This window comes from Chamaea fasciata, unplaced genomic scaffold (assembly GCF_029207755.1).
Source record: "Chamaea fasciata isolate MVZ Bird 193981 ecotype frontalis unplaced genomic scaffold, bChaFas1.0.hap1 SCAF_5, whole genome shotgun sequence".
Classification (NCBI taxonomy): domain Eukaryota; kingdom Metazoa; phylum Chordata; class Aves; order Passeriformes; family Sylviidae; genus Chamaea; species Chamaea fasciata.
Window position 1 is genome coordinate 6511274 of NW_027094090.1, and position 21960 is coordinate 6533233.

Sequence of the window (21960 nt, forward strand, 5' to 3'; positions counted from 1 at the left end):
GCGTCTCTCCAGCTCTCCGACCGTCCCGCCGTAAAAACAAAAGCAGCAGCCCCCACGAGCTACTCAACAGCAGCTCCCTGTGCATGTGCTGGCCGACAGTGCTGGAATACTATGGGAGTTTGTTGTTTCGGGTTTGTCTTTCCCTATGTAACTGTGTGCGGAAGCGCAAAGGAGAAGGCGCTGCTCGGAGAGCGGCAGTGGGACGGAGCGAACCCTCCGGGCAGGGGCGGGCGCGCATCCCCCGCCCGCGGAGATGCCACGGAGCCGGGATGCGACATCTCAACTCCTCCCCGTACCCCCCGACCCCGGGACTCACCGGAGGAAGAAGAAATAAGCGTAGCCCTGCATGACGGTGTGCGAGTGGCAGGAGAAGTATCCGAGGCCGGTGAGGTTGAGGCGGGAGCCGGCGGGCACCTCCAGCATGCTGCCCCACGCCTGGTCGCAGAGCAGCTCGATCTCGGCCGAGTAAAAGAGGTCCCCCGCTCCCTGCTGGGGGCCGCCGGGGAGGTCCCTCTGCCAGGGCAGGTAGTTGTAGGCGCCGTAGGGGTCGGGGTGCAGCGCCAGCACCCGCGCGTACACGATGATCGCGGCCAGCTCGGCCCGGCAGCCCTCGCTGAGCGGCCGCCACTCCGCCGGCAGCTGGCAGCCGCCCCCGCCGCCCGCCCGGCCCCCCAGCCCCAGCAGCAGCCCCAGCACCAGCACCGGCACCGGCACCGGCAGCGGCAGCGGCAGCGGCAGAGGCGGCATCGCGGGCGGCTCCGGGCCGGGAAGGGCCGGGGGTCAGCGCGTTGGAGCGGGGGGCTGGACGGCCCGGAGGCGCTGCGGGCTGCCCCGGGGGCTGCGGGAAACCGGGGCTGGGCGAGAGCGCAGGGAGGCAGCGAGGCGGAGATGAGAAGGGTGCGGGTGCAAAGGGGCGGGAGGGAGAAGTGGAGGGCGCCAGGGGCAGATGCCCAGAGGGCTGAGAGCCGAGCAGGCAGGGGCGCGAAGGGGCGAAGATGCAGAGGGTCGAGGGGCAGGAGGTGTACGGGACAGAGATGCGAGGAGCAGAGATTCAAAGGGGAGGGATGGGGAAAGGCAGAGATGCGAAGGGGGCAGAGAGGCAAAGGGGAGGGATGTAAGTGGGAGAGGTGCAAAGAGGGAGGTGAAAAGGGAGGGATACAAAGGGGAGGGAGGGATGCAAAGGCAGAGTTGCAAAGAGGAGGAATGCAAAGGGAAGAGGTGGACAGGACGGAGACTGCAAAGAGAGAAGATGTAGAAGAGCAGACATGGGAAAGGCAGTCACACTCCGGGATGACGGCAGCTGCTGCCAGACACTCCCTGGACCCGGGGTGAGCACTTGGTGGCACCCAGGGCTTTGGAAGGTGAAGGTGTGGCTCGTAGCGTTTTGGAACTGCAAGGGTTCCAGTGGAGCAGGGGGCTGTGCACAGCTCCCCTAGGAAAGAAAATCCTGGGAAACTTAAGATGTGTTTGTGTAGAAACTTCTAACTCTGGTCATCCACTTCTCCCACTTCAAATGAGACTGGAGAAAAACTCGCAAGTGTAGGAGACCAACCCTTCCTAGCACCCTGCAATCATTTTCCAAAATACATCTGATGAGCAAGGTAAAACAAAAAGCCTGGTCTCAATACATTTTGACTTCCCATTGCTTCATCCTAGAACAGACTGATGCAGCTTGGGGCTTCTCCAACTTTTTGGCAGATAGCTTAAAGATTGACCCTCTCCCCACATACAAACTGCTGTGGAGCTTCTCCCAAAGATCCCTGGGGGCCTTGCACCACTCACAGCCTCCAACAGCCTCTTTCTATTTCAGTGTTCTCCTTTTCCCACATCTGATCTTGCTTGGAATAATAGTCAGGAATGGGCATGGGATGCTTAAAATATTTTGGAGCTTTTTGTTGTTGTTGTTGGTTTTGGTGTTTTTGTTTTGTGTTAATATTATGGAGACAGTCACAGTTAAATCTCTCCCTGGCTGTAAAGGTTACTCAAAGTCTGGCAGCATGTCCTGACTGGTTCCCTTAATCTTACCCTCTGTCTGTCTCCATCTGCCTCTCCAGTCCTCTACAAGGACTAGGAGGTCTTGAAAGCAGAGGGTGCCTCTTTGTTCCATGTTCATGCTGTGCCTGGTATAGGAGGGTCCTTGTGCAGGACTGGGGTTTGAAATGATGTGCAAAATGAATCATCAATTGAATAATGCTGAGTTAACTTCATAATAGTGAGACAAAACATCTTCAGTGATAAGTGTCTTCCTCTGGAATAGTTCCATCAGTCTCCTCTGTGTGCTGAAGAGTTTAACAAAGTAGTATTCATATTTCATGATGGCAAGATGCTACAGTATATTTCACCATAGCTTTATGCATGAACAGCAAAGTTGATTCTTGCTAAAAGAGAAGCAGATTTTGATTTTTTTCCCCTAAAAAACCCTTCAGAATGACAGAGAGGGTTTTTCTAATTTTTTTCCCTGTTTCTCAAAGATCAACAAATTGCTTCCAACTTTCAGGAAAAAAGTTTAAAAGACTATTTTGAATTTTTTTAAAGAAAATACCCTCAAGATATCCCAAAAGACCAACCATCTCAGTATTTCCTTAATGTTAACCATTAGTAAAAACTACTTTTTGTTTTGGAACTTGCAGGTACAAAACAATGGTAGAGAAGGTTTCAGAGGCTCTTTCAGTAGGTTTTAGATAAATAAATAAAAAATAAAGAGTAAAACAAAGAATTGAGGCTGATGTTGACTTCAGATAAAGCTGAGGCAGTTTTGGAGGCATTTTGTGCAATCCAGAGTGAATGGAGGCTTTGATACAAACCTCAGGTTTCTACTGAGAAATAGTATCTTGAGATACTGGCAAAGAAAAAAGAGAGGTGTGGTGGGAGAGATGTTCAGCCCATCCAAGGGGGTCTCTCCATGTCCATCCATGTCTTTCCAAGTGGTATGACAGGTGTCAGAGCCTGACAGCTTCACCCCCTTGAATCTTGTGTTCAGTGTGGGCAGCAACATGTGAGTGTTTTATTACTTCAGTGCCAGTACTCTGGTGGCAGAGCCCCAAGAAGCTGAAGAGATGTTTGTAACTATAGGCTGGTTGGTTTTGTCCTGGGAACCAAATTCTCAACTTGTGTGAAGTGCAGTTGCTATTTCCTCCGTGTATACATACGAGATTGATATCTTCTGGGTAGAAAAGCCTCACATTTAACCCTCATCTCTGTTCATTGTGTGTTGCAAGTAAATAATGGTCAACTGTCCTCAAGCCACTTTGGAAAGATCTGATCTAAGCTGTGATCTGTTCTGCTGTCCCTCACATTTCATTTAGCCACCACATAACATAATATAATTTAGCTGGGAGGGAGGACAGGGTGAGAAAGGACAGGCAGCTCACAAGCAGAATATGGAAGTCTTTCCTTCATGCTACTATTAATAGCCTAAACTGCTTATATCTGACCAGGGTGTTTGAATCAGTGAGCCAGCTCAGAAAACACAACAGCATTTGTTGGCATATTCTGATGCTGGCTGATGCTCTCCAAATTGCTTTTTGGTGGTGATTACCAGAGTGTGGATGCACATAATTAATGTTCAGTGGAATTTCTCTGTCATTCTGCAGAGTGGCCATGTCAGCATTTTGAGGTTGTAGCAGGCATCCATGGAGCTGACTTCAGAGGTGAATGAGCTGAAAGGAGATCTTAGCCATAACTCTGGAGCAGACACAGTAGGTGTGCAAGTCTCCACTCAAGAATACGTCTCACTTGGAAGTGCCTGATTTCCTTGGTCTCTTCCATTCACATTTGCTGGTGCTGTGGCCACAAACTGTGGTGGTGCTGTGTCACTATAAGGACATGAGGTGACTCATCTTCTCCCGTGCCCTCTGTGACATGTCCCCAGCTGAGACCACTCCCTGTCAGGAGTCTCTCTGGAGATTTATCAGTGTGTAACCTTTCCTTCCCATACCAACAAGTTGATCCCTTCACTGTTTCAGTTCATTAGCAGTTCTCAGATGGGTATTTTTGTAAAGAGTTCAAAACATCTACATTCAGTGATTAAAGTGATTTTGTTCTTAAATTTTTCTCCGCAGAAGCATCATCAATTTTCTTCTCTCTTCCTTCATTTCTGAGGTAGTGAAAAGTAACAGGAGCATCTGAATCTGTTCCAGGAGTCCTTTCTCTTCCAGCTCTAGATAACGAGGAATTAGTGACATGAAGTAAGGATTTAAAGCCCTCCCTGGAGACTGCATCCTTCAGATCTGTGTTTGCTGTTTCTCTGCAGGGATCCACTGGCTGATCTGAGACATTCTTCAGTGCAGTGTGAATACTTTTGTACTGTGAACTCAGCGTGGGTCTGACAAGTGCTGTAGCCAAAACCAGCTAATCAGAGGAGCACCAATAGAGCCAATTACTGCTCAGGCTGCACTTTCAGCCACCCATGCATGTGCCACAGTTATTCATTCACTTCCTCTGCTTAGATAGTCTTGTAGACTTTGAGACAGGCTCATGATTTTCCCAGGCAGGAGCTCTTCCTTGTTTTTTCCACACATTTTTACAGATACTTAAATCAAAGGTTTCTCCCCCTGGGCTATGTAATTTTCTTTGCTGTTTCTGTGGCAATGTGGGTGATTCAAACCTTGCAAAAAACATTGCTCTGCTCTGTCTCTCTTTGCCTCTAAAGTATTGACTGAGTTGAGCATTAGTCCAGGTATCAAACAGCAGAGCATAGTGCTCAGTCTGGTTCCCTTTCTGATGGGTGTAGGTGATCTGAAACCTCAGCCCAGCTGTCTTTTATTTACATTTCTGCAGTGATTCCTTTGTAGTCCAGGGTACAAAATATCAAACCCAGATTTTTTCCCCCCCTCCCAATGCTCTTTAAACTGGGTGACCTACAAAGATGAGTATTTGGCTGTGCTAGTGTCCTCACAGGAAGAGATATTTCTGTTAGCTTCTTCTATCTATACTTCTCTAATTTGAGTCATTCTTCTCATAGTTTGACATTTGGTCCGTTGTATTTAACTATTTTTGTGCCAATGCTGCGTTGGATGATGCCAATTAAAAAAACAAAAAAATCACATTCCTGGCCATAGTTCTTCATGTTTTTTCTTTTGAAGAGTAATCATGACCATGAAGAAACTGGACCCATCTTTAGGGATCAGCTGGGAATACACTGTTGTCTCAAAGAGTTAGGAAAGATTTATTTTATGCACAGCAGTAAAAAGACTTTCTGTAATATCAATTAGAATTCAAATGGAAAAGTGAGTAGAAGGATCAGGTAGTTGGTATAGATGTAGATCTTTGGCTGTATCTTCACTGTATCTTTCTTGTCCCCTTTGGCCTTTACCCTTTCCCCTGTCCATCTTCACAGAATCATGGAGTGGGTTGGGTTGGAAGGAACCTTAAAAATTCCCTAGTTCCAACACCCCTGTTATGGGCAGGGACACCTTACACTAGACCAGGTTGCTCAAAGTCCTGTCCAACCTGACGTTGAACACTCCCAGGGATGTGGCATCCACAACTTCTCTGGGCAACCTGTTCCAGTGCCTCATCACCTCTCAGTAAAGAGTTTCTTTCTAATATCTAATATAAACCTACTCTCAGTTTGAAACCAATCTCCATTCTGCCCTCACTGTGATCACTGAGTCCTGCTCTCCTTTCTCTCTGCCCTGATCTCTGACAAAGCTCATCAACTCAAATGCAGTTTCCTTTGGATCTGGACCTCTGTCCTGTTAGCAGTGTTCTGCTACTGAAACTCCCATCTTAGCCTGGCTCCCTGACATCTGGGGACATCTGGTCCTCATCTCAGACCCATCATGTCTGAAGGGGAACTGTTTTTCTCTTATCCATCACTTGGACTTACAACCTGGATGACAACCTCACTTTAGACTCCCCTCTTCTATTCTCAAGGTTGTGTTGACACTTTCCCTGTAGCCTCTCCCTGACGTTCTCCCTTTCCTGCCATTCACACAACTAAGATGCTTTTTTGTCTCCTGCCTGGAGTCCTGCAGCATCTTTTCTTGGCCTACCACTGCCTATCCAACTTATTACCACACCCAGTCCTTTTCCATCTCATCATGACTGAGCATGTTTACCTCCCATCTTTTCCCTGGATTCCCTTGGCTACCTACCTCCTCCACCCTCTGTTTACAGAAGAGCTCTGAGGCAAGGACTTCCTCAGCTCCACATTTCTGCAGCGTCTGGTTCATGAGCCGTGACTGCAGGTCCAAGAACAAGAATAGCAACAACATGCAAGCTGATTCCAGCCCAAGTCAGCAGAGGCCAGAAGTTTCTGTGCTCATAAGTCTGTTCATAAATCAGAGTGAAATGTGCTGTCTGAACGCAGCTCCCAGTAGACACACATCCACATAACACATACCACTGACACAACTGGCGATGGGAAAGATATCCAAACAGAGCGAGCCCACAGCTGGGGAGAAAGGAATAAAGATGTGTAATTCCTCTGTCCCTAGGGTGAACCCTGGATCAGGTAAGTGCAGTTTTTAAGCATCTGAGGTTTTAAAGGCAGGGGGGCTGTTAGGAAAGTCTAATCTCTCCACACTGATGATGTCACCCAGGGACTCCTGTGTCATGATAATTACTGAATTTAGAAGAAGAAAGCAGAAGACACACAATTCTTGCTTTAAAATCTCAGGTGGTAGAGAAAATAGGTCATCCCTTGGTCAGTTGTTCCAATGCTAAAATCTTATGCTTTTTCTCCTTCTGGATCTGCCTGGCTTCAGATTCCATCCATGGATTCATGTCATGGTGTTGTCTTCTATGTAAAAAGAAAAACCTCTTACTAGAAATTCTCATAATACCCAGCTTTGGCATTTATAATTGAATAATCAAGTATTCCCTTGAATAAATCGAATACACTTTCCTTTGCTTGGTGAGAGGATGACCAGCCCTTATTGTAGCTGGATTGCCCCAGATTTTTAATATTCTTTTCTTCAGCAGACACCAGAGATGAACTCAGGATCATAAAGCCTGGACTTCAAAGAGCCAGGGAGAGAGCAGAACCACTGCATCTATTTGGTTTTCTGTTCTTTTATCCAAGAACCACAATTATTCTGCTAGCCAGCATTACACAAGTATGGAACAATTTTCATTGGTCACTCCTGAAGAAAAATTGTATTGGCAAAGTACAACTTGCCCTTCAGTCCAAGCTTCACTTATCAAGTGAAGGCAATTTTGGCCTGGTTTTGGGCCAGGGCAATGATCCCTCCAGCACCCAGTCACTCACATTCATTCTCTTCAGCTGCAGGATCACAGGAGAGTGATGAAGAAAGTGATGCTTACATATCGAAGTCCTAATGTAACAGTCATAGGACTTTGGCTTCTTGTCTGGAAATAAAAACATAGAGCTGTGAAACGTTTTGTCTTTGCTCAAGTTTTCAGGATTTATATCTTGTCCCTCCTATGTTTCCTGAGAGTTGAATTTTCTTCAGTTTTTGAATCACAGCTGGAGGTAACGTTCAACACAGTCTTCTTCTAAAGTGAGTTTAGTATACTAAGTGGTAACATGTTGCTGGGGCTGACTTCTCTCTGTGCCCCCAGCGGAAGAGAAGTAGGACACACCAGAGCTGTAGAAGGGGCTGCCTTTCAAAGGGGCCTTGATGCTCCCAAACAAAGCTCACTCTGTCTTTGCCAGTGCAGAGAAGATGTGCAGGTAGATCCAGCAGAGATGTCATCAGAGACAGCAAGTGTCCCTGTGCAACTTTTCTTCCTTCATCACTCAGAAACCAGCACCTGCCCTCAGAGGGTCTTGTGTAGAGCCCAAATGGAAATGAGAGTCATTACTCTAATGCTATTACTGTCTGAAGAGCAATGGGCACTTGGGTACAGGAGGCTGCCCAGCCCCAGCTTGGGCTGACCCCGTGTAGATGAACATTGCTTCTTGCAATTTGGCTGGATAGAACAAAAAGGGAAAAAGGGCATCTTATAATGAGAGACCTTGGCACCGTGTATAGTTAATGCAATTGAACTCACTCTCTGCTCAGTTTTCACAACTGGGTTCTTACTCTGATGAGTTAATTCCCTTTGACGTCCCTTCTATCCCTCCCCTGCTTTCATTGAGTCTAAAATAATCCAACTGTCCATCTTGCTTATGGAATTACTGAACTTTTAAGAGAACACAAAGTGCTCTCCCACAAGGATTTGGGATTAAACCTCTCTTGTTTATGTTAAACATAACATCTTAATTCTTCCACTGCTGGAGGGCAAATGAGTCCACACAACCCCAAAGAAACCTGCTTTCAAGCCCTATAGCAAAGGTCAGTGTGATTTGTTTCTCATTATAATGTTCTTTCCAGTAAAGTTGTCTCATGGTATATGACAGTCCTATTACAAAACACCTCTATATAATTTAAAGCATTTTTATTTTAAATCTTTTCCATTATAAACCAACAGATGCTTAATTTTCAGCATGTTTCTCTTCTCTCAAACTGCACTAATTAATGGAGTATTATTTTTCCTGGGATGAGGTAAGGAATACTATTGCTTCCCATCCCATGTCGGATTCAACACCCAAGGAGCTCTGGATTTGGAGTGGGGAATCCCACTGGAGCTGGAATTTCTTTGAACTGTGTCTGACTGCAATCTCCTGGCTCTGCGACTGTGTGTGGCTCGTGTACAGACGTGCATGCACATCTGGAGGGGGAGACTCGTGGCAAAGAGGGGAAAGGCAGCACAGATTACTGAGTGACAGATTACTGTAGACTTCCACAGGGTTAGAAGTGCCCCTGCAACCCAGGAACCCCCAAAGAGGAAGGGGTAGGAAGTTATGAGAAATGAGGGAGACATTCCAGAGAAGGAAATAATGAGGGATGCAGAGCCCAAGAGAAAGCTAAAGACAATGGGGAAAAGGCAGAGGAAGTGGGAGAAAGAGACTCAGGACAGGAAGAAAAGCGTAGTAAGGGAATTAGCTTGTTAGGGAAAATTTTAAGCAAAGAAGGAGCAAATGAAGGAATTGACTAATTCAACAGTATATAGTAAAACTAGAGAAAGAAAAAAAAAGGATGGAAAAAAAGAACAGTGAGAACCCTAAGGCTTTTTTTTTTTTTTTTTTTTAACATGGCCACCAACTGGAGGTACCCCATCAGAGAAACCTGTACATCCTCACAGGAGTTGTCAGACCTTCTGTAACACCAGACTTCACTCTCACATTGGCCAGCTTGCACTGCCTTTTGTCCTGCAGAAATCTGAGCTTAGCCTGAGTGTCATGCCCTGCCTCGTGCCCTCCCTCAGCTGCTCCCTGTGCTCCAGACCCTCCTGGCACCAGAGAGCTGCTGTACCTGCCCCATCACAGCCCCACCATCACCCCCAAACCACCTTTTTTCTCATGGGCATCCCCACACCTATTTCAATTTCTAGGCCACTTTAAATGAAGTATCAAGAGGAGAGAGGTGAGTTTTCTTCTCTGAGGTGGCCTCATAAGGTGTGTCCCTGACAGTGCAGGGTCATAACCTTCCCACCAACTTCCAGCAGCACTCACATGAGATGTGCCCACACCCCATGAACCAGCTATTCCCCAAACACCAGGCAGCACATTTCTCTCTTCAACTGCTCCTGAGAGGGCATCAATCCACCTAGAAAAATACTCATAAAATGGGTCAAGGCTCTGCTCTATTAGCACATGGGCTATTTTACTGCCTTAAGTAGGTCTTGTTCTTCTCTGCTATGCTGTAGAATAGAGCTCTATCCACAGAGCAGGTGACATGAAAGCACATCCCCCCACCATTGTGCAGGAGGTTTCACTGGATTTTAGAAATTACCCTTTGCAAAGGATAAAAAGACTGCACTTAACCCGGTGAGTTAACCCAAGCACTGGCCGAGGCAGTGAAATGGCTCTGATCCAGCTCCCTCACAGAGAATCCTCCCCTTCTCATGGCAGTCAGCTGGCTTGATGCTGAGCACAACTGTCCTCTTGACTCAGGGGAATTTCTTTTCTCCGGAGCTGGGTCAGCAATGCCACCAACATTCATGAAGGATTCACTTGAATGCTTGTGATGAGGGCAATGCTGCTGATGGGTTCTTATTGGTAATTTAGTCCTGCTCCCAAACTCCTTGGCAATGAGATGCTCACACACACCATCAGAATTGCAAAGGAGGAGGAAGCAACTCTAGAACCCGCCTCTGCTGAAACCTACCCACACAACTGCTGATGACCCAGTGGCAGATGGACATGTTGCTGTGCTGGGATTGTTGCATTTGCACACATGCAGCAGCCAGTGCAAGGCTGGCTAATTCACTTTAGGCCAGGACAGCTGTCCTCTGGCCACCATTTCAAGGGCTGGTAACACATGTACAAAACAGGTGCTGTTGAAGCCAGTGAAGGCTGCAAGGTCCAGCAGCAGTAGCCAAAGCAAATGATTTGCTGGATTATATGGCCTGTCAGCAGAGCTGCCTGCCTCCTCCTTGGATTGCATTAATTGTTTGGGCTGAAATATCACATTTTACATGCTTATCTTGGGTGAGATTCCTGTAGAAAAGATTTTAATGCTCTCTTCACCAGGGCAGTCTTTTTTTTTTTTTCCTAGGACACTTTTCCTATGAGTACAGGCAAGACTTTCATATCTGTCTGAAACATGAGGAGGGAGAGTGACTGGAAGGATAAGATTTGGAGACAAAAATGTCGAGCCTGGTAGGTCACATGGGTACCAGCTTCTTACTTGATAAAGGGATTGTGAATTCACATCCATTAACTTGTTTGAGGCACTCGGATAACATGGAGACAAGCACCACAGGAAAGTCCATACAGGTGTTATTAGTTCTGCCTCCCAAGTTCTGCCTCTCAAACCCTTACAGATTCAAGGATGGGATTTCAGGACATTTGCACACTGTGCAGTGAAGATAAAACATAAGTGCTCACTAGGAGGGCACATTCCAAACTGCTGCTCATGGCTCAGTGCCCTGAAGAGACAGCAGGAGTCCTTGTGCTACTGAAGATTTACCATTACTCATTTGCATCTATGTGCATGTAGCACTGAAACAGAGGGAGAGACCTTCTCTGCTCATCCCATCTCCAATGCAACAGTTAGACAAGATCTGCTTTTTGCACATACCCTGCTAAAAACGCTGCTGTACAGAAGCTTGCTGGAGCTGGGCACAGGCAAACCTGAGGTCCTGAAGCACTTCGAAGTGGCATTCATAATGCAGACAGCCCAAAGAAGTTGTCCACCTCTACTTGGAGAGTCAAGCCATAGCAGAAATTTCTGGGAATAAGAGCACAAAGTCACTTGCTCACAGCTTTCCCATTGCAGCCGTCTATCCTCTCACCATCAGTTTGCTGCTAAGTTCATCTCCGAGCCCTGTCTGCTACACAGGTGATAACAACTACAGGGGGAAGGGAAATATCTCTTCTACAGAGGTGCATGTTAATCTCTAGTTTGGATTAAATATATCTCAGCTGTTAGAAACAGCTGTGAAAGTTTTTTTTCTTTGCTGTTTTCAAGTGTGATGCATACCTCCTCTTCACCATCCCCTCATGACGGGGGAAGGAAAAGCTTGGATAAAAGCCTTGCTCCGGGGCAAGAAAATATCCAAACTGCAGCTTTGCATAAATCTGTCACTTTGATTCCCCTGAGAACAACTGCGAATGTGAAAAATGGCAGAGTAAAGCAAGCACAGGTGTTAACTCCTCTTTTTTAAATTGCACTGAGAAAAAAAAGAGAGAAAGCCTTTTTTTTTTCTGAGTTGTGAGCAGCCCCCTGAACACGATGCCATGATTCACCCAGCTTTATGCTTCATTAGCTCTTTCACAGCTCTCTCCGAGTCCATAAAATCTTATTTCTAAATCAGAAAGGAAATGGGGAAATTGTCCCTCATCACTATCTGCTGCAAAATCCACATTAACCTCTCTTTCCTGCTTCTGCTGTTTTATTCTCTCTCTAGAACAATTTGTAGGGCTTTTCCCTTCTCCCTCACTTCTAAGCACTAACGGATCAAAGATTTTCTGAGTTTGGTTGATGTGTGGGAGGGCAGCCTCTGAGGATGCTCAGTGATGTTTCACCCCAGGGTCAGCTTTGCATCCTGCATTAAACTTGGCTCTTTAACGTGCAACAAAGAAACCACTGTTGTTACAAACACTTTTTCTGCCCCCAATCCTTTCACCTCCAACGCTTCTGCAACAAGTGGCCAGATTCTGCTCAGGCGAGTGGAGGCAGACGTGGAGACTGAGTTCATCTTTGCTGGACTGACAGCAGCTGGAGGCAGGGGCTGCCCCTCGGTGTCACCTGTATTTGGGGCATTCGGCAGGGCCCCCCACACCAGCAGGAACGGCACAGGCACCTCCTGCTCTGCCTGGGGCTCCTCCTGCCCTCAGCCATCCCACGCAGACCCCGTCTGGCTTCAGCCCAGCTCCACACCCCTACCTTTGTCCCTTAATCTTCCATGCTTTCATTAAGCAGGAGGTGTTTTCTTTAAGGCTCCATTGTGCGGAAGGAAATTGCTTTTGCCACTGCAGTCCCAAAGGCTGTACTTTTCTCAGGCAATTAGACCTTTATCAGGCTCAGCGGTGTAGAGATAAGGATTGCTGAATATCTGTTGGCTGACACGGACTGACACAGACATATAGCTTAATTAATCTAAGTGAAATGCTTTGAAGTCCTTTTTATTCTTCTTTTTGGGATGTTTTTGTCTGGTTGAGTTTGGGTTTTTATGTTGTTGTTGTTGACGTGTTTGTTCTGAGGCTTTGCCCAGTTAATTGGTAAAAGTATATTTGGAGTAAGTGAAGTGAAATTATTTAGGACACTATTGGGTACCACCACTCACCATGTCTGAGTTAGGCAAGCTCTCTCCAGTTATGATGGACTTGGTGGCCACTTCCTTCCTGTGACAGTCTCAGGGGCACAACCTGATGGGACTTGAGACCCCAGATGGCTCACCACTTTCTCACACTGAGCCACACCAGGACTCGGTGCTGAGCCAGGAGACTCAGCTCTCACTCTGACCTTGGAGAAAGCTGCCCACACCAGACCATCTTTAATCCTACTCAGCTATAATCCAACAGTATGTGGAAAATGGTTTACCCACCAAGGGAGTTTTATATTACAGTGCTGCGCTGCTTGTGCTGGAAGCCAAATTAATAGTGAGGTTTGGCCAAGTTCTGCATAGGTTGAAACCTGATTTTTGACTCAGTTTCTGTCTGACAAAGAGCACGATTTTGGCATCTCCATCAGCAGCTTTGTTTTCCAGGCTATTGCTCCCATTCCAGCAAACAAGGCACAGGTGGCCTGTGCTCAGACTGAGAATACCTGTGGGTCTTGTGAGTTGTGTCAAGAGCATTACATGGGGTTGAGTTAAAACAGATGAAAAGTGAGGATTTGTGGAATTTTGGCAGCCTGTACAATTAATTTGCAATGACAGAGGTAGGATGAATTCCACCATTGGAGTACATGGCTTTTCCTGGGGACATGCAGTCCAGGCTAATGTACAGCTCTGCCCATTGTGTGGTGACTGAGGGATTACACTGAGCCACACCAAGAGTTGTGCTGGATTGTGATTGGAGTTTCTCACTTCAGTAATCTACCAACCCTCACTGAAACAAACAAGAGGCTGAAACTGATGTTTTTAATGTGTTTTGGGTTGGCTGCTGAAACCCAGCATTATTTGTGATCACCTCTCCTACATCCCTCTGAGATCAAAGAAACTTACTTTGGACAAGTACAATCATATACAGATATGATGAACATATGATATGATTAATACTCCACAGTTTAGATCACAGTTCAGATCTCTCTTAGGCAAAAGATCTTTTTCTGCCCAATATCCAGAAGTCAGAAGGCAATTTCCCAAGAGGAATCCTTGGTTCTTAAGATCACTTCCCTCTTGGTTCTTCTTTCCTTAAAGGCATTTGAAAAAGTGATGAGTTCTACATAGACTGGAAATTGCAGAATGTTTTCTGAAAGAGAAATACACTGTAAGGCAGCAATAGCCTAGCATGAGCTGCAGTTGGGACACCAGAGGGTAATTCTCTTTCCTGCCTCTGTGACATTTTGGCCAAGTCACGAAAAGATGAATCTTACTCCCACTGTACCCCAGATTCTCAGTTGTAACTAGGAATAACACCTTTTTTTTTTTTTTTTTTTTTTTTTTAATCACAGTGCTGTGTTGAAGAAGAGATCCTGGAATATGATGATACTACAGTAACAGGGACTACATGAATAAAGCTCATGTTGCAGGAAAAACTACTAACAAAGAATTTATAACTAGCAAATTGAGGAAAAGAAATGCAGCAGTGAAATGTTCAGAACTGCTAACTGTGTGTTTAAAGGTTTGGGAAAATGCCTAGAGCTGTAAGTAGATGCCAGAAAATTAATTATGATAATAAAACTTCTGGGAAGAGGTAGAAATGCTGGAATGATCAAATCACGTATAATTATGAAGAACATTTTCTGTCGTCTTGGTAGGACAGAGCTGCAAGGAACGTATGTGTTGCCTCCAGAAATGTGAGGGGCCAGGATGTCATTCTTTCAGAAACAAAACAGACAAGAACTGGAAAAAAAAAAAAAAAAAAAAAAAAAAAAAAGGCCAAACCAAACAAGTGCCTCACAGGTCAATATGCAGCAACCAGAACTTTGAAAGCCAGCCAGCAGCCAGGGGAAATTCCCTGCAAACCTTCCCTCTGCTCACATAGGAATTCCTTGCCCTTAACCTTTGTTTGGGATCAGCTGAATCACACTACATGGTCTTATTTTTCATTCCAGGTTGTGTGCACCTCCAGGTTGCACACATCCAATGGATCATTAGGGACAAACAAGCCTCTGCCTCTTGAGTTCATGATTGGAGATTCTTGTCCAACCTCATGGTCTCTGCTGGAGCCACCTTGGACTCGAAGGGTGATGGGCAGGACCCACAAGACCAGAAGTGGTTGGTGCAGCTGAGAGCTGTGCAATTGCTCCTTCACTCATATATTCAAAGACAATATTTGCTGCTCACTGCAAAAAAAAATTATTCATGAAAACTCAATCCTGACGGTAAGTTGGCAGCACAATTACCTAAACTCTCTGTATAGACAGTCCAGGTTACTGGTGACTGTTTAGGCTGTGCTGTTTCAAGATGAATTAATTATCTCCTGGGTTTTCCCTGGCTCTGCAAGGTTTTTCTGGGTTTACACATACTGCCAACTGCTGCACAGAAAGCCAAAGGAGAAAGAAAGATAGAGCTCAGAGAGGAGATACAGATGTGTCCTATCTAGAAAAGCTTTAGTTTCCTTTGCTTCTGAAAATCATGATCTCTTCATGCCACAACTCTTGTTGTGTTGCAGCCCATGGAAAAGAAATAATGAAACCCCACATTTCAAGCCGTGAAAATAAAAGGTTTTGATCTTGTTCTGCAGTTTGGGAGAAAAGCTACCAACTCCACCCTGCTGAAATGCAGCCCTAGCTGAGCTTTTCATAAACTCACTCCTACAGGTTTCATCCAACTAACAAACTGGGTCCCCATCTGGAGTTCGTGTCGTCCCTTTAAAGGATGCTTTGATACATAGTAGTGGGATTCCCCCATGCACCAGTTCATAATGTTTTCTTGTTTATTCCCCCTTACAGAGATGACAGGCAGTTTTTACTCCTTCCAGGAATGGCACACAATTCTCAACAGGATAACTTGGTGCATCACACGGCTCATCCTCAGTGCTGTGCCTAACAGCCCTGATGCCGTGAGTGCTCAGCACCACACCAGAGTGCTGTCCTCATGGATGCTCCCATCCCTTGGCAATATTTTAACACCTTTAAATCAGGCTGTCTGCCTCCTCACACTACTTAGGATTCAGAGCACCTTTCCTAGAACACACTGCAAAAGGAACCCAGGAGATTCCCTGAAAAAAAGGAAAACTTTACATGGTATTTTTTATCTGTTGGCTCTGCAGTGATACTATCATGCATCTCCTGGATTGCTGACACCTTGGCATTAATTCTCATTGAATTCCTTTGCCAGCTATATCCTGCTGTCTCAGATATGATTTATGCCTTTACTGATATTCTGCCCCATTGAAACAAGACTATCTGTCAGAGAAGCCCTCTCTTCTCAATATTTATGAGCAGGTTTGATCTAGAGATTCCCAAACCCAGTACTTTCAAAGAAGACATAATGTAGACAACTTTCATCTATAAACTGCAGAAGCCACCAGGGTGGTATGACAGTCTGATGTGATGTCCTACTGCTCAATGGTTTACTGGGATTAAGAGAACCTGTCCCTTAAGCACTGTGTAATTTCACCAGGGGTGTTAGGTGTTATTGTATTGCACTGTGTTAGTGCAGTCTTTTCCAGAAATGCCAGCATTTCAGTGAGGGCATGTTATGGAGCATCACATTCTAGTGGGGTTCTCACCCTGCATTGTGAGAGTATCCAAATGCCTTTCAAAAACACTTCCAGTAGTGTTTATTGCCCTTTTTTGTTTTTCGCTCCCCAACTTAAAAGCTCAGACTCTTTTCTTCTTTGTGTACTTTACACGATTAGCTCTCAGTAAGTACATGATTTATGCTTTAGGATGAAACCTGGAAATAGCACTCGGACCCCTGGAGAGTTCATTCCTACAAACTAAAGATGCTTTCAAACCATTCTGCCTGATTGCATCCCGATAGAATGATTCAAGAGAGCAATCCTTATTCACTTCTGCCACTACTTTGGTGAGAATCATGACAGCACAGCACAGGGGGGAGCTGGCTATTTGGCTTTTTTATTTTATTTTGGTGGTTTTATCCCATTTTCCACCTCAGCCTGCACCTAATTCTCAGATATATTAGCTCAAGCCAGGAGTAACTGCTCTGATTTCAAGTGAGATGGGGTTTACTCAGCTGTCTGCCTACTTTGCTCAATTATTAATGTTGGAGTATTATTGATTTTGCCTCACTGAGCTTAGTGGTGACCAAGTGCTGAAAAATGGAAGTGGCAAGCACAGGAACAGGGAGAAAACAGCATATTCTTCAAACACAGTTCAGTCACCTGAAATCCAAGTGGTCCATGAAATACATTAATCTGTGTAAAATCATTCCCATAGAAGTTATGTTTTCTCTCTTGAATTCCTCTAGTTACATTAATTCAACATTATTGCTCTTTCCCAGGTTCAAGGATGAGACGTGTCTGGGGTAATGGTTTGGGCAAATGGTACCTTTACAGGAGCTGGCTGTAATCTGGGAAGTTCTTTGAGATTTGATATGTAGAGATATCACACTGAAGAGCTTACAAGGGGCAAAACCAAAGCAATATATTAACCCAGCTCTCTCTCTCAAACACAATCTCTCTCTGCTCAATCCCAAAATGTACTTCACTGGCTACAGTCTCAGGCAACCTGAAATCTTATATGACCCTTTGCTTTCAAAGAATAAAGAAGAGAAAATGCCTCTTAAGAAGTTTACCTTCCTGAGCTCTCCTGCCCCACCCCTAAGTTTGCATATCCTACACAAAAATCCACCAGGATCCTAAAGCACCTTCCCATATTTTCTCTCTACTCTGGAACACACTATTGCTGCCAAAACTCACTATGTCCAGCTGTGACTCAGCAGCACCTGTGTTCAGCTCAGATTTGGCCTCAAGGAGCAACTACTGGGGCTTTAAAGAGATTTGTACTAAATCCCTACCTAGAGCACAGCCTATAAAAAAGGGGGATGGTTTCAAAGGGAAAGTTATCAGGCCAAGAAAAAAACCTTGCAGAAAATAGAACAGGTTGTGTATAGATCTATAGGTTTTTACAGCATCAGGGGGAGCTCAGACCCTACGGCGTTGCACTATAGAAAAACTGCAAGTAGAAATAATCTCTTAAATGGAAACCTTGTTGGGAATAGTGGCAGTGATATTTGATATTAGTGATGTTTGACATTGGGCTTGATTCAAATTTTGCCACAGGTTCCTTTCCTGGAGAATGACAGGCTAAACCAAGCAATGAGACCTGGACAGGAACTCTGTCATTTGAACCCTACTCTGACATTGCAATGCTAATTAATGCAGAAAGAAAAAATAATGTACTAGTCAAACTAATAATATCTTTATTTAGTATCCTAACCCTTCAGTGAGAGCAATTGCCTAAAAATTTTTGAATTTCCTTCCCATTTTATTGTCTTCTGAATAAATGAATAGACAGAAGTTGTGATGTAATTCAGTCACGCAGAAGACTGACTTTTCTTTCTGTTCAGCATGGAGTTAGGCCAGGTATCCTTTCTCCTTTGAATCCTCTAACCCAATGGCCAACCAGAAAAATGAGGTAGCTGGGGAAAAACAGAGAAATAAGAAGAGATGGCTGTAGGTGAGACAGTAAACACCATACCAAGAGGGTGGTTGGGAACAAGCTCCCAAAGGAAGTTATCACAACATCAAGCCTGTCTGAGTTCAAGAAGTGCTTGGACAACACTCTCAGACCCAAGGTGGGATTCTTGGGCTTGTCCTGTGCAAGGCCAGGAGCTGGACTTGAAGATCCATGTGGATCCCTTCCAACTCAGGCTATTCTATGATTCTATGATAGGAATTACTGCAAAGAAACTGTCTGGGTTCCTGTTTGGGTCTGCATCATGTCCTGTTCACCATGAGGGGGCTAAGCAAATAGAAGTAACCACAAGTGTTTACCTCCTGTACACTATATTATCCAATAATCTACCTAAATAAAACAATATCCCTTTACAGAAGATAGCAAAGAAACAAGTAAGTTAAAATGAGAGGAAAAATAAAACACATATAAAGCAAGCAGCAGCTTTGAGGCTACAACCTGTGTGTTAACAAGGTATTTTAATAGGCTGTTTCTCTGTCCTCACAGAACTCAGCATGTCTAGAAACACACTTTTTATAGCTGGCTTTCTATGACACCAGCTTGTTCCCATCTCTGTAACTAGCTTATTCAGCTATGATAGTAATTGATCAAATTGTAAACCTGATTATAAGGTCTGCTCCCTCATCTGCTTTGTTCCTTGGCTGGATGTCACTTTAGGAAGCAGCAGGGATTTAAATTGGTGGCTGTCTGTGGCATCCATCCATCCATCCATCCATCCATCCATCCATCCATCCATCCATCCATCCATCCATCCATCCATCCATCCATCCATCCCCTCCCCGACTTGCCATTAAGGCTGCCTGATTCAGGAAGCACAGTCTGCCTCCAGTGGAGAAACTGGTTACAGAGCCATCAACCCCACCTGGATCTGGTCCTGGCTGAAGAGAGAAGATCAAAGTTGCAGAGGGAGGCAGAAAGGATGGCAGGAGGGATAAAATGTCTTGTGTTGTTACATCCCAAAGATCTCTTGGGTCACACCTGTGAGATACTGACCCCCCCAGAGGTCCGTGCCCCTCAAACAGCCCTGTAGGTCTGATAGCTATGGTGCTGCCTAGAGCACCCAAAGGCGAAAGATAGACAATGTGTTAAGTAGGAGATACCCAAGAGAGATCACTTGCCACTGGGAACAGCCACAGGCTACCCCTTGAGAAATCCAGTTTGAATCACCCCCAGCAGATCTGACAGGCAGAAACATGGATTCAACCATTTGACATCTGGGTATCAGTCTGCATCTCATCAGGCAACTGGATTTGATTTCTGCATGTCTCTCCCTTTAATACTCAGGTAATTCTTCATAAGGAGAAAATAGATGGTCCCTGTGTTGCCTGGCTCTACCATGAGGAACTTATGTGTTGCTAAAGCCATTTTTCATATTATTGGGAATACTGAGATGGGTTGGGAATTCTGCATTATGAGTACTGAGAAATTATGTTTTCTCAGTGAAGAGTGTAATGGGACAAGAGAAAAGTGCTCTGCTGTTTCTCCACAGAATCATTTCTCTCTGCTGGGGAGAAACCAAGGAGCTCAGTATCTCGGGAGCCAAGTCCTGTGCTCAGGGATGAAAGGCAAATCCCTCCTGAAGGTCCCATGCCAGATGCAGCCTGGCTGGATGGTCACAGACGACAAAGAGGAAGGCATTTGTTCCATCACACAATGTAGAGCCTTAGGTGCCAGGGCACCTGAACAAAAAATGAGCTGGCACATGCCATGCCTTGAGGCTCTGCACAGCTCAAGTTAGGAGACACCACCACAGCCACATTGTCATACACAAACCCTAAATTAAGGCATTTATCTCCATGTGGGGAATTCGTCATGCACACATGTATCTAAGAGAGATGAGTTACATGCCCAATGTCAAAGGCCTTGCAAGTCACAGGTCCTTTAATTTAATTACCAGTACTTGAAAATGCAAATCAAAGTTTCTGTGGATGAAGACAAGGCAATTGACTGACTCCAAAATTCTTAATTTTCTAAGCCAAGATGTCCCTTTAGGGCTGAAAAAAATACAGAAATGACTGTCACAGTAAGTAGATTAACCTTTCTTCTAAAGACATGAAGTATCCAACTAAGAAAGACTTTAGTTGCAGTAATTACTTGACTTTAATAAAATAAGTGTATGTATTAAGTGTATTGCATCAAAGTAAACTAATTTTTTATTCATACCACTAGAGGTAATAATAAGAGTTAACAAATCAGAAGCATTGTTCCGTGTCCTAAGAAGCTTTAGAAGCACTAAGGAATTAAGAATTTGCTAATAAAAAGTGGTGAATAAACAAAAAACACAGAACGATTTTAAGAAGCTTGAATAAGCTAGAGAAATCAATGCAAGATAAATGAGAATCCAGAGAAATCTGATTTATATTAAAAAATCCCTAAAAAGAATCATGCATCATAGTCTGGGTGAAATGAAATCACTGTGTCTTTTTTCCAGACCTGAACAGACGTGCCCAAAATGCAGATTCCACCACAAGAGAGGCCATTTCCTGGGGAATTTGGGACAGTCAAAGGTGGTGATTCTGGCAGACGTGTGTCATGCAGAGAAGGAGATCTCAGTGATAAGGATAAAACCAGGATGAGAGAAAATTGACAGAAGATGACCAGAATACAAATATACAGGTAAATGAGCCTAACATTTTTCTCCAGTTCTACTTTTATGGTGCTACCTGAAATTGCAATAAATAAACAAAACCCTGCTGCTAAAAGGGAGAAATCAGGGATCAAAGAATTCTTTCAAGGTGTCATTAAAATAAAGGCAATAAATTTATGCCTGTACTAGAAACACATAAGCAGTTTTTTAACCAGCTCTGGATCTTTCGTTTTTCAGCAATTGGCAATGTTGGACCCTGAACCCCTGCCCAGGCTTTGCTCACCAGCAGCACTATTAGAGCATTTTAGTGCTGGAACTTAAAGCCCAAACCTGCAAACACCAACCTCACTTAAGAAGTGCTCAGCGCCCTCAGCTGTCTGGAAAGCACTTTGTTTTCTGCCAAAATGTCAGACTGAGTTACGGCCTCAAACAACCTCAGAAAAATTCTCCTTCTCTACTTTGTCTTGTAAACCAAATTATTCCCAGTATTCACTGCTCTCTCAGTGCCTTGGGCAGGAACACCTTCCACTAGATCAGGCTTCTCAAAGCCACAACCAACCTGGCCTTGAATACTTCCAGGAATGGGGCATTCATCCATAGCTTTTTTGGTCAGCTTAGTCCCACTTTCACTACCCTGCTTGCAAAAAAAAAAAAATTTACTCTAATGTACACACTAAATCTACCCTCTTTCAGTTTAAAATTTTTTCCTTTATCCTGTCACTACTAGTCCCGTTAAAAAGTCTCTATCCATCTTTCTTACAAGCTCCCTTTCAATATTGAAAAGCTTAAATAAGGTCTCCCCAGAGCCTTTTCTTCTCCAGGCTGAACAACTCCAACTCTTTTAGTCTGTCTTCACAGGAGAGGTGCTTCAGCCCTTTTTTAATTTTCATGGCCTTCTTCTGGACCTGTTCCAACAGGTCCAAAGGCTACTTCTCCCCAGCCTTCTACCAAAACCGTGTGAGCATGTTTTGATCAGCACAAGTGAAACTGTGTTAGGTAAAAAACTGATCCAGTTTTTTATAAAAATGTATGTCTCCACCTGCACTTCTTTCAATGGCAGTGCTGTCTCAAAGGGGCTTAAACACCATACAAAGTGCACTCCAAGCCTCCTTGCAGCAGCTATATTCCCAGGTATGCTGGGGTATT

General features: G+C 44.7%; 1 protein-coding gene and 1 long non-coding RNA gene across 2 annotated transcripts in view; one reads left to right on the forward strand and one right to left on the reverse strand.

The window, feature by feature from the left end:
* CCDC3 (coiled-coil domain containing 3) overlaps window positions 1–749 on the reverse strand; it is a 34340-nt gene extending 33591 nt beyond the window's left edge. The window contains exon 1 of the mRNA XM_066182725.1: window positions 317–749. Within this exon, the coding sequence (XP_066038822.1) occupies window positions 317–747 (431 nt within the window). The 5' untranslated portion in view covers window positions 748–749. The remainder of the gene's footprint in view (window positions 1–316) is intronic.
* LOC136289198 (uncharacterized) lies at window positions 280–14731 on the forward strand. Its single transcript, XR_010720734.1, has 3 exons — window positions 280–525; window positions 10509–10612; window positions 14073–14731. It is a non-coding gene; the product is annotated as an uncharacterized lncRNA (long non-coding RNA).
* Window positions 14732–21960: the final 7229 nt, after the last annotated feature.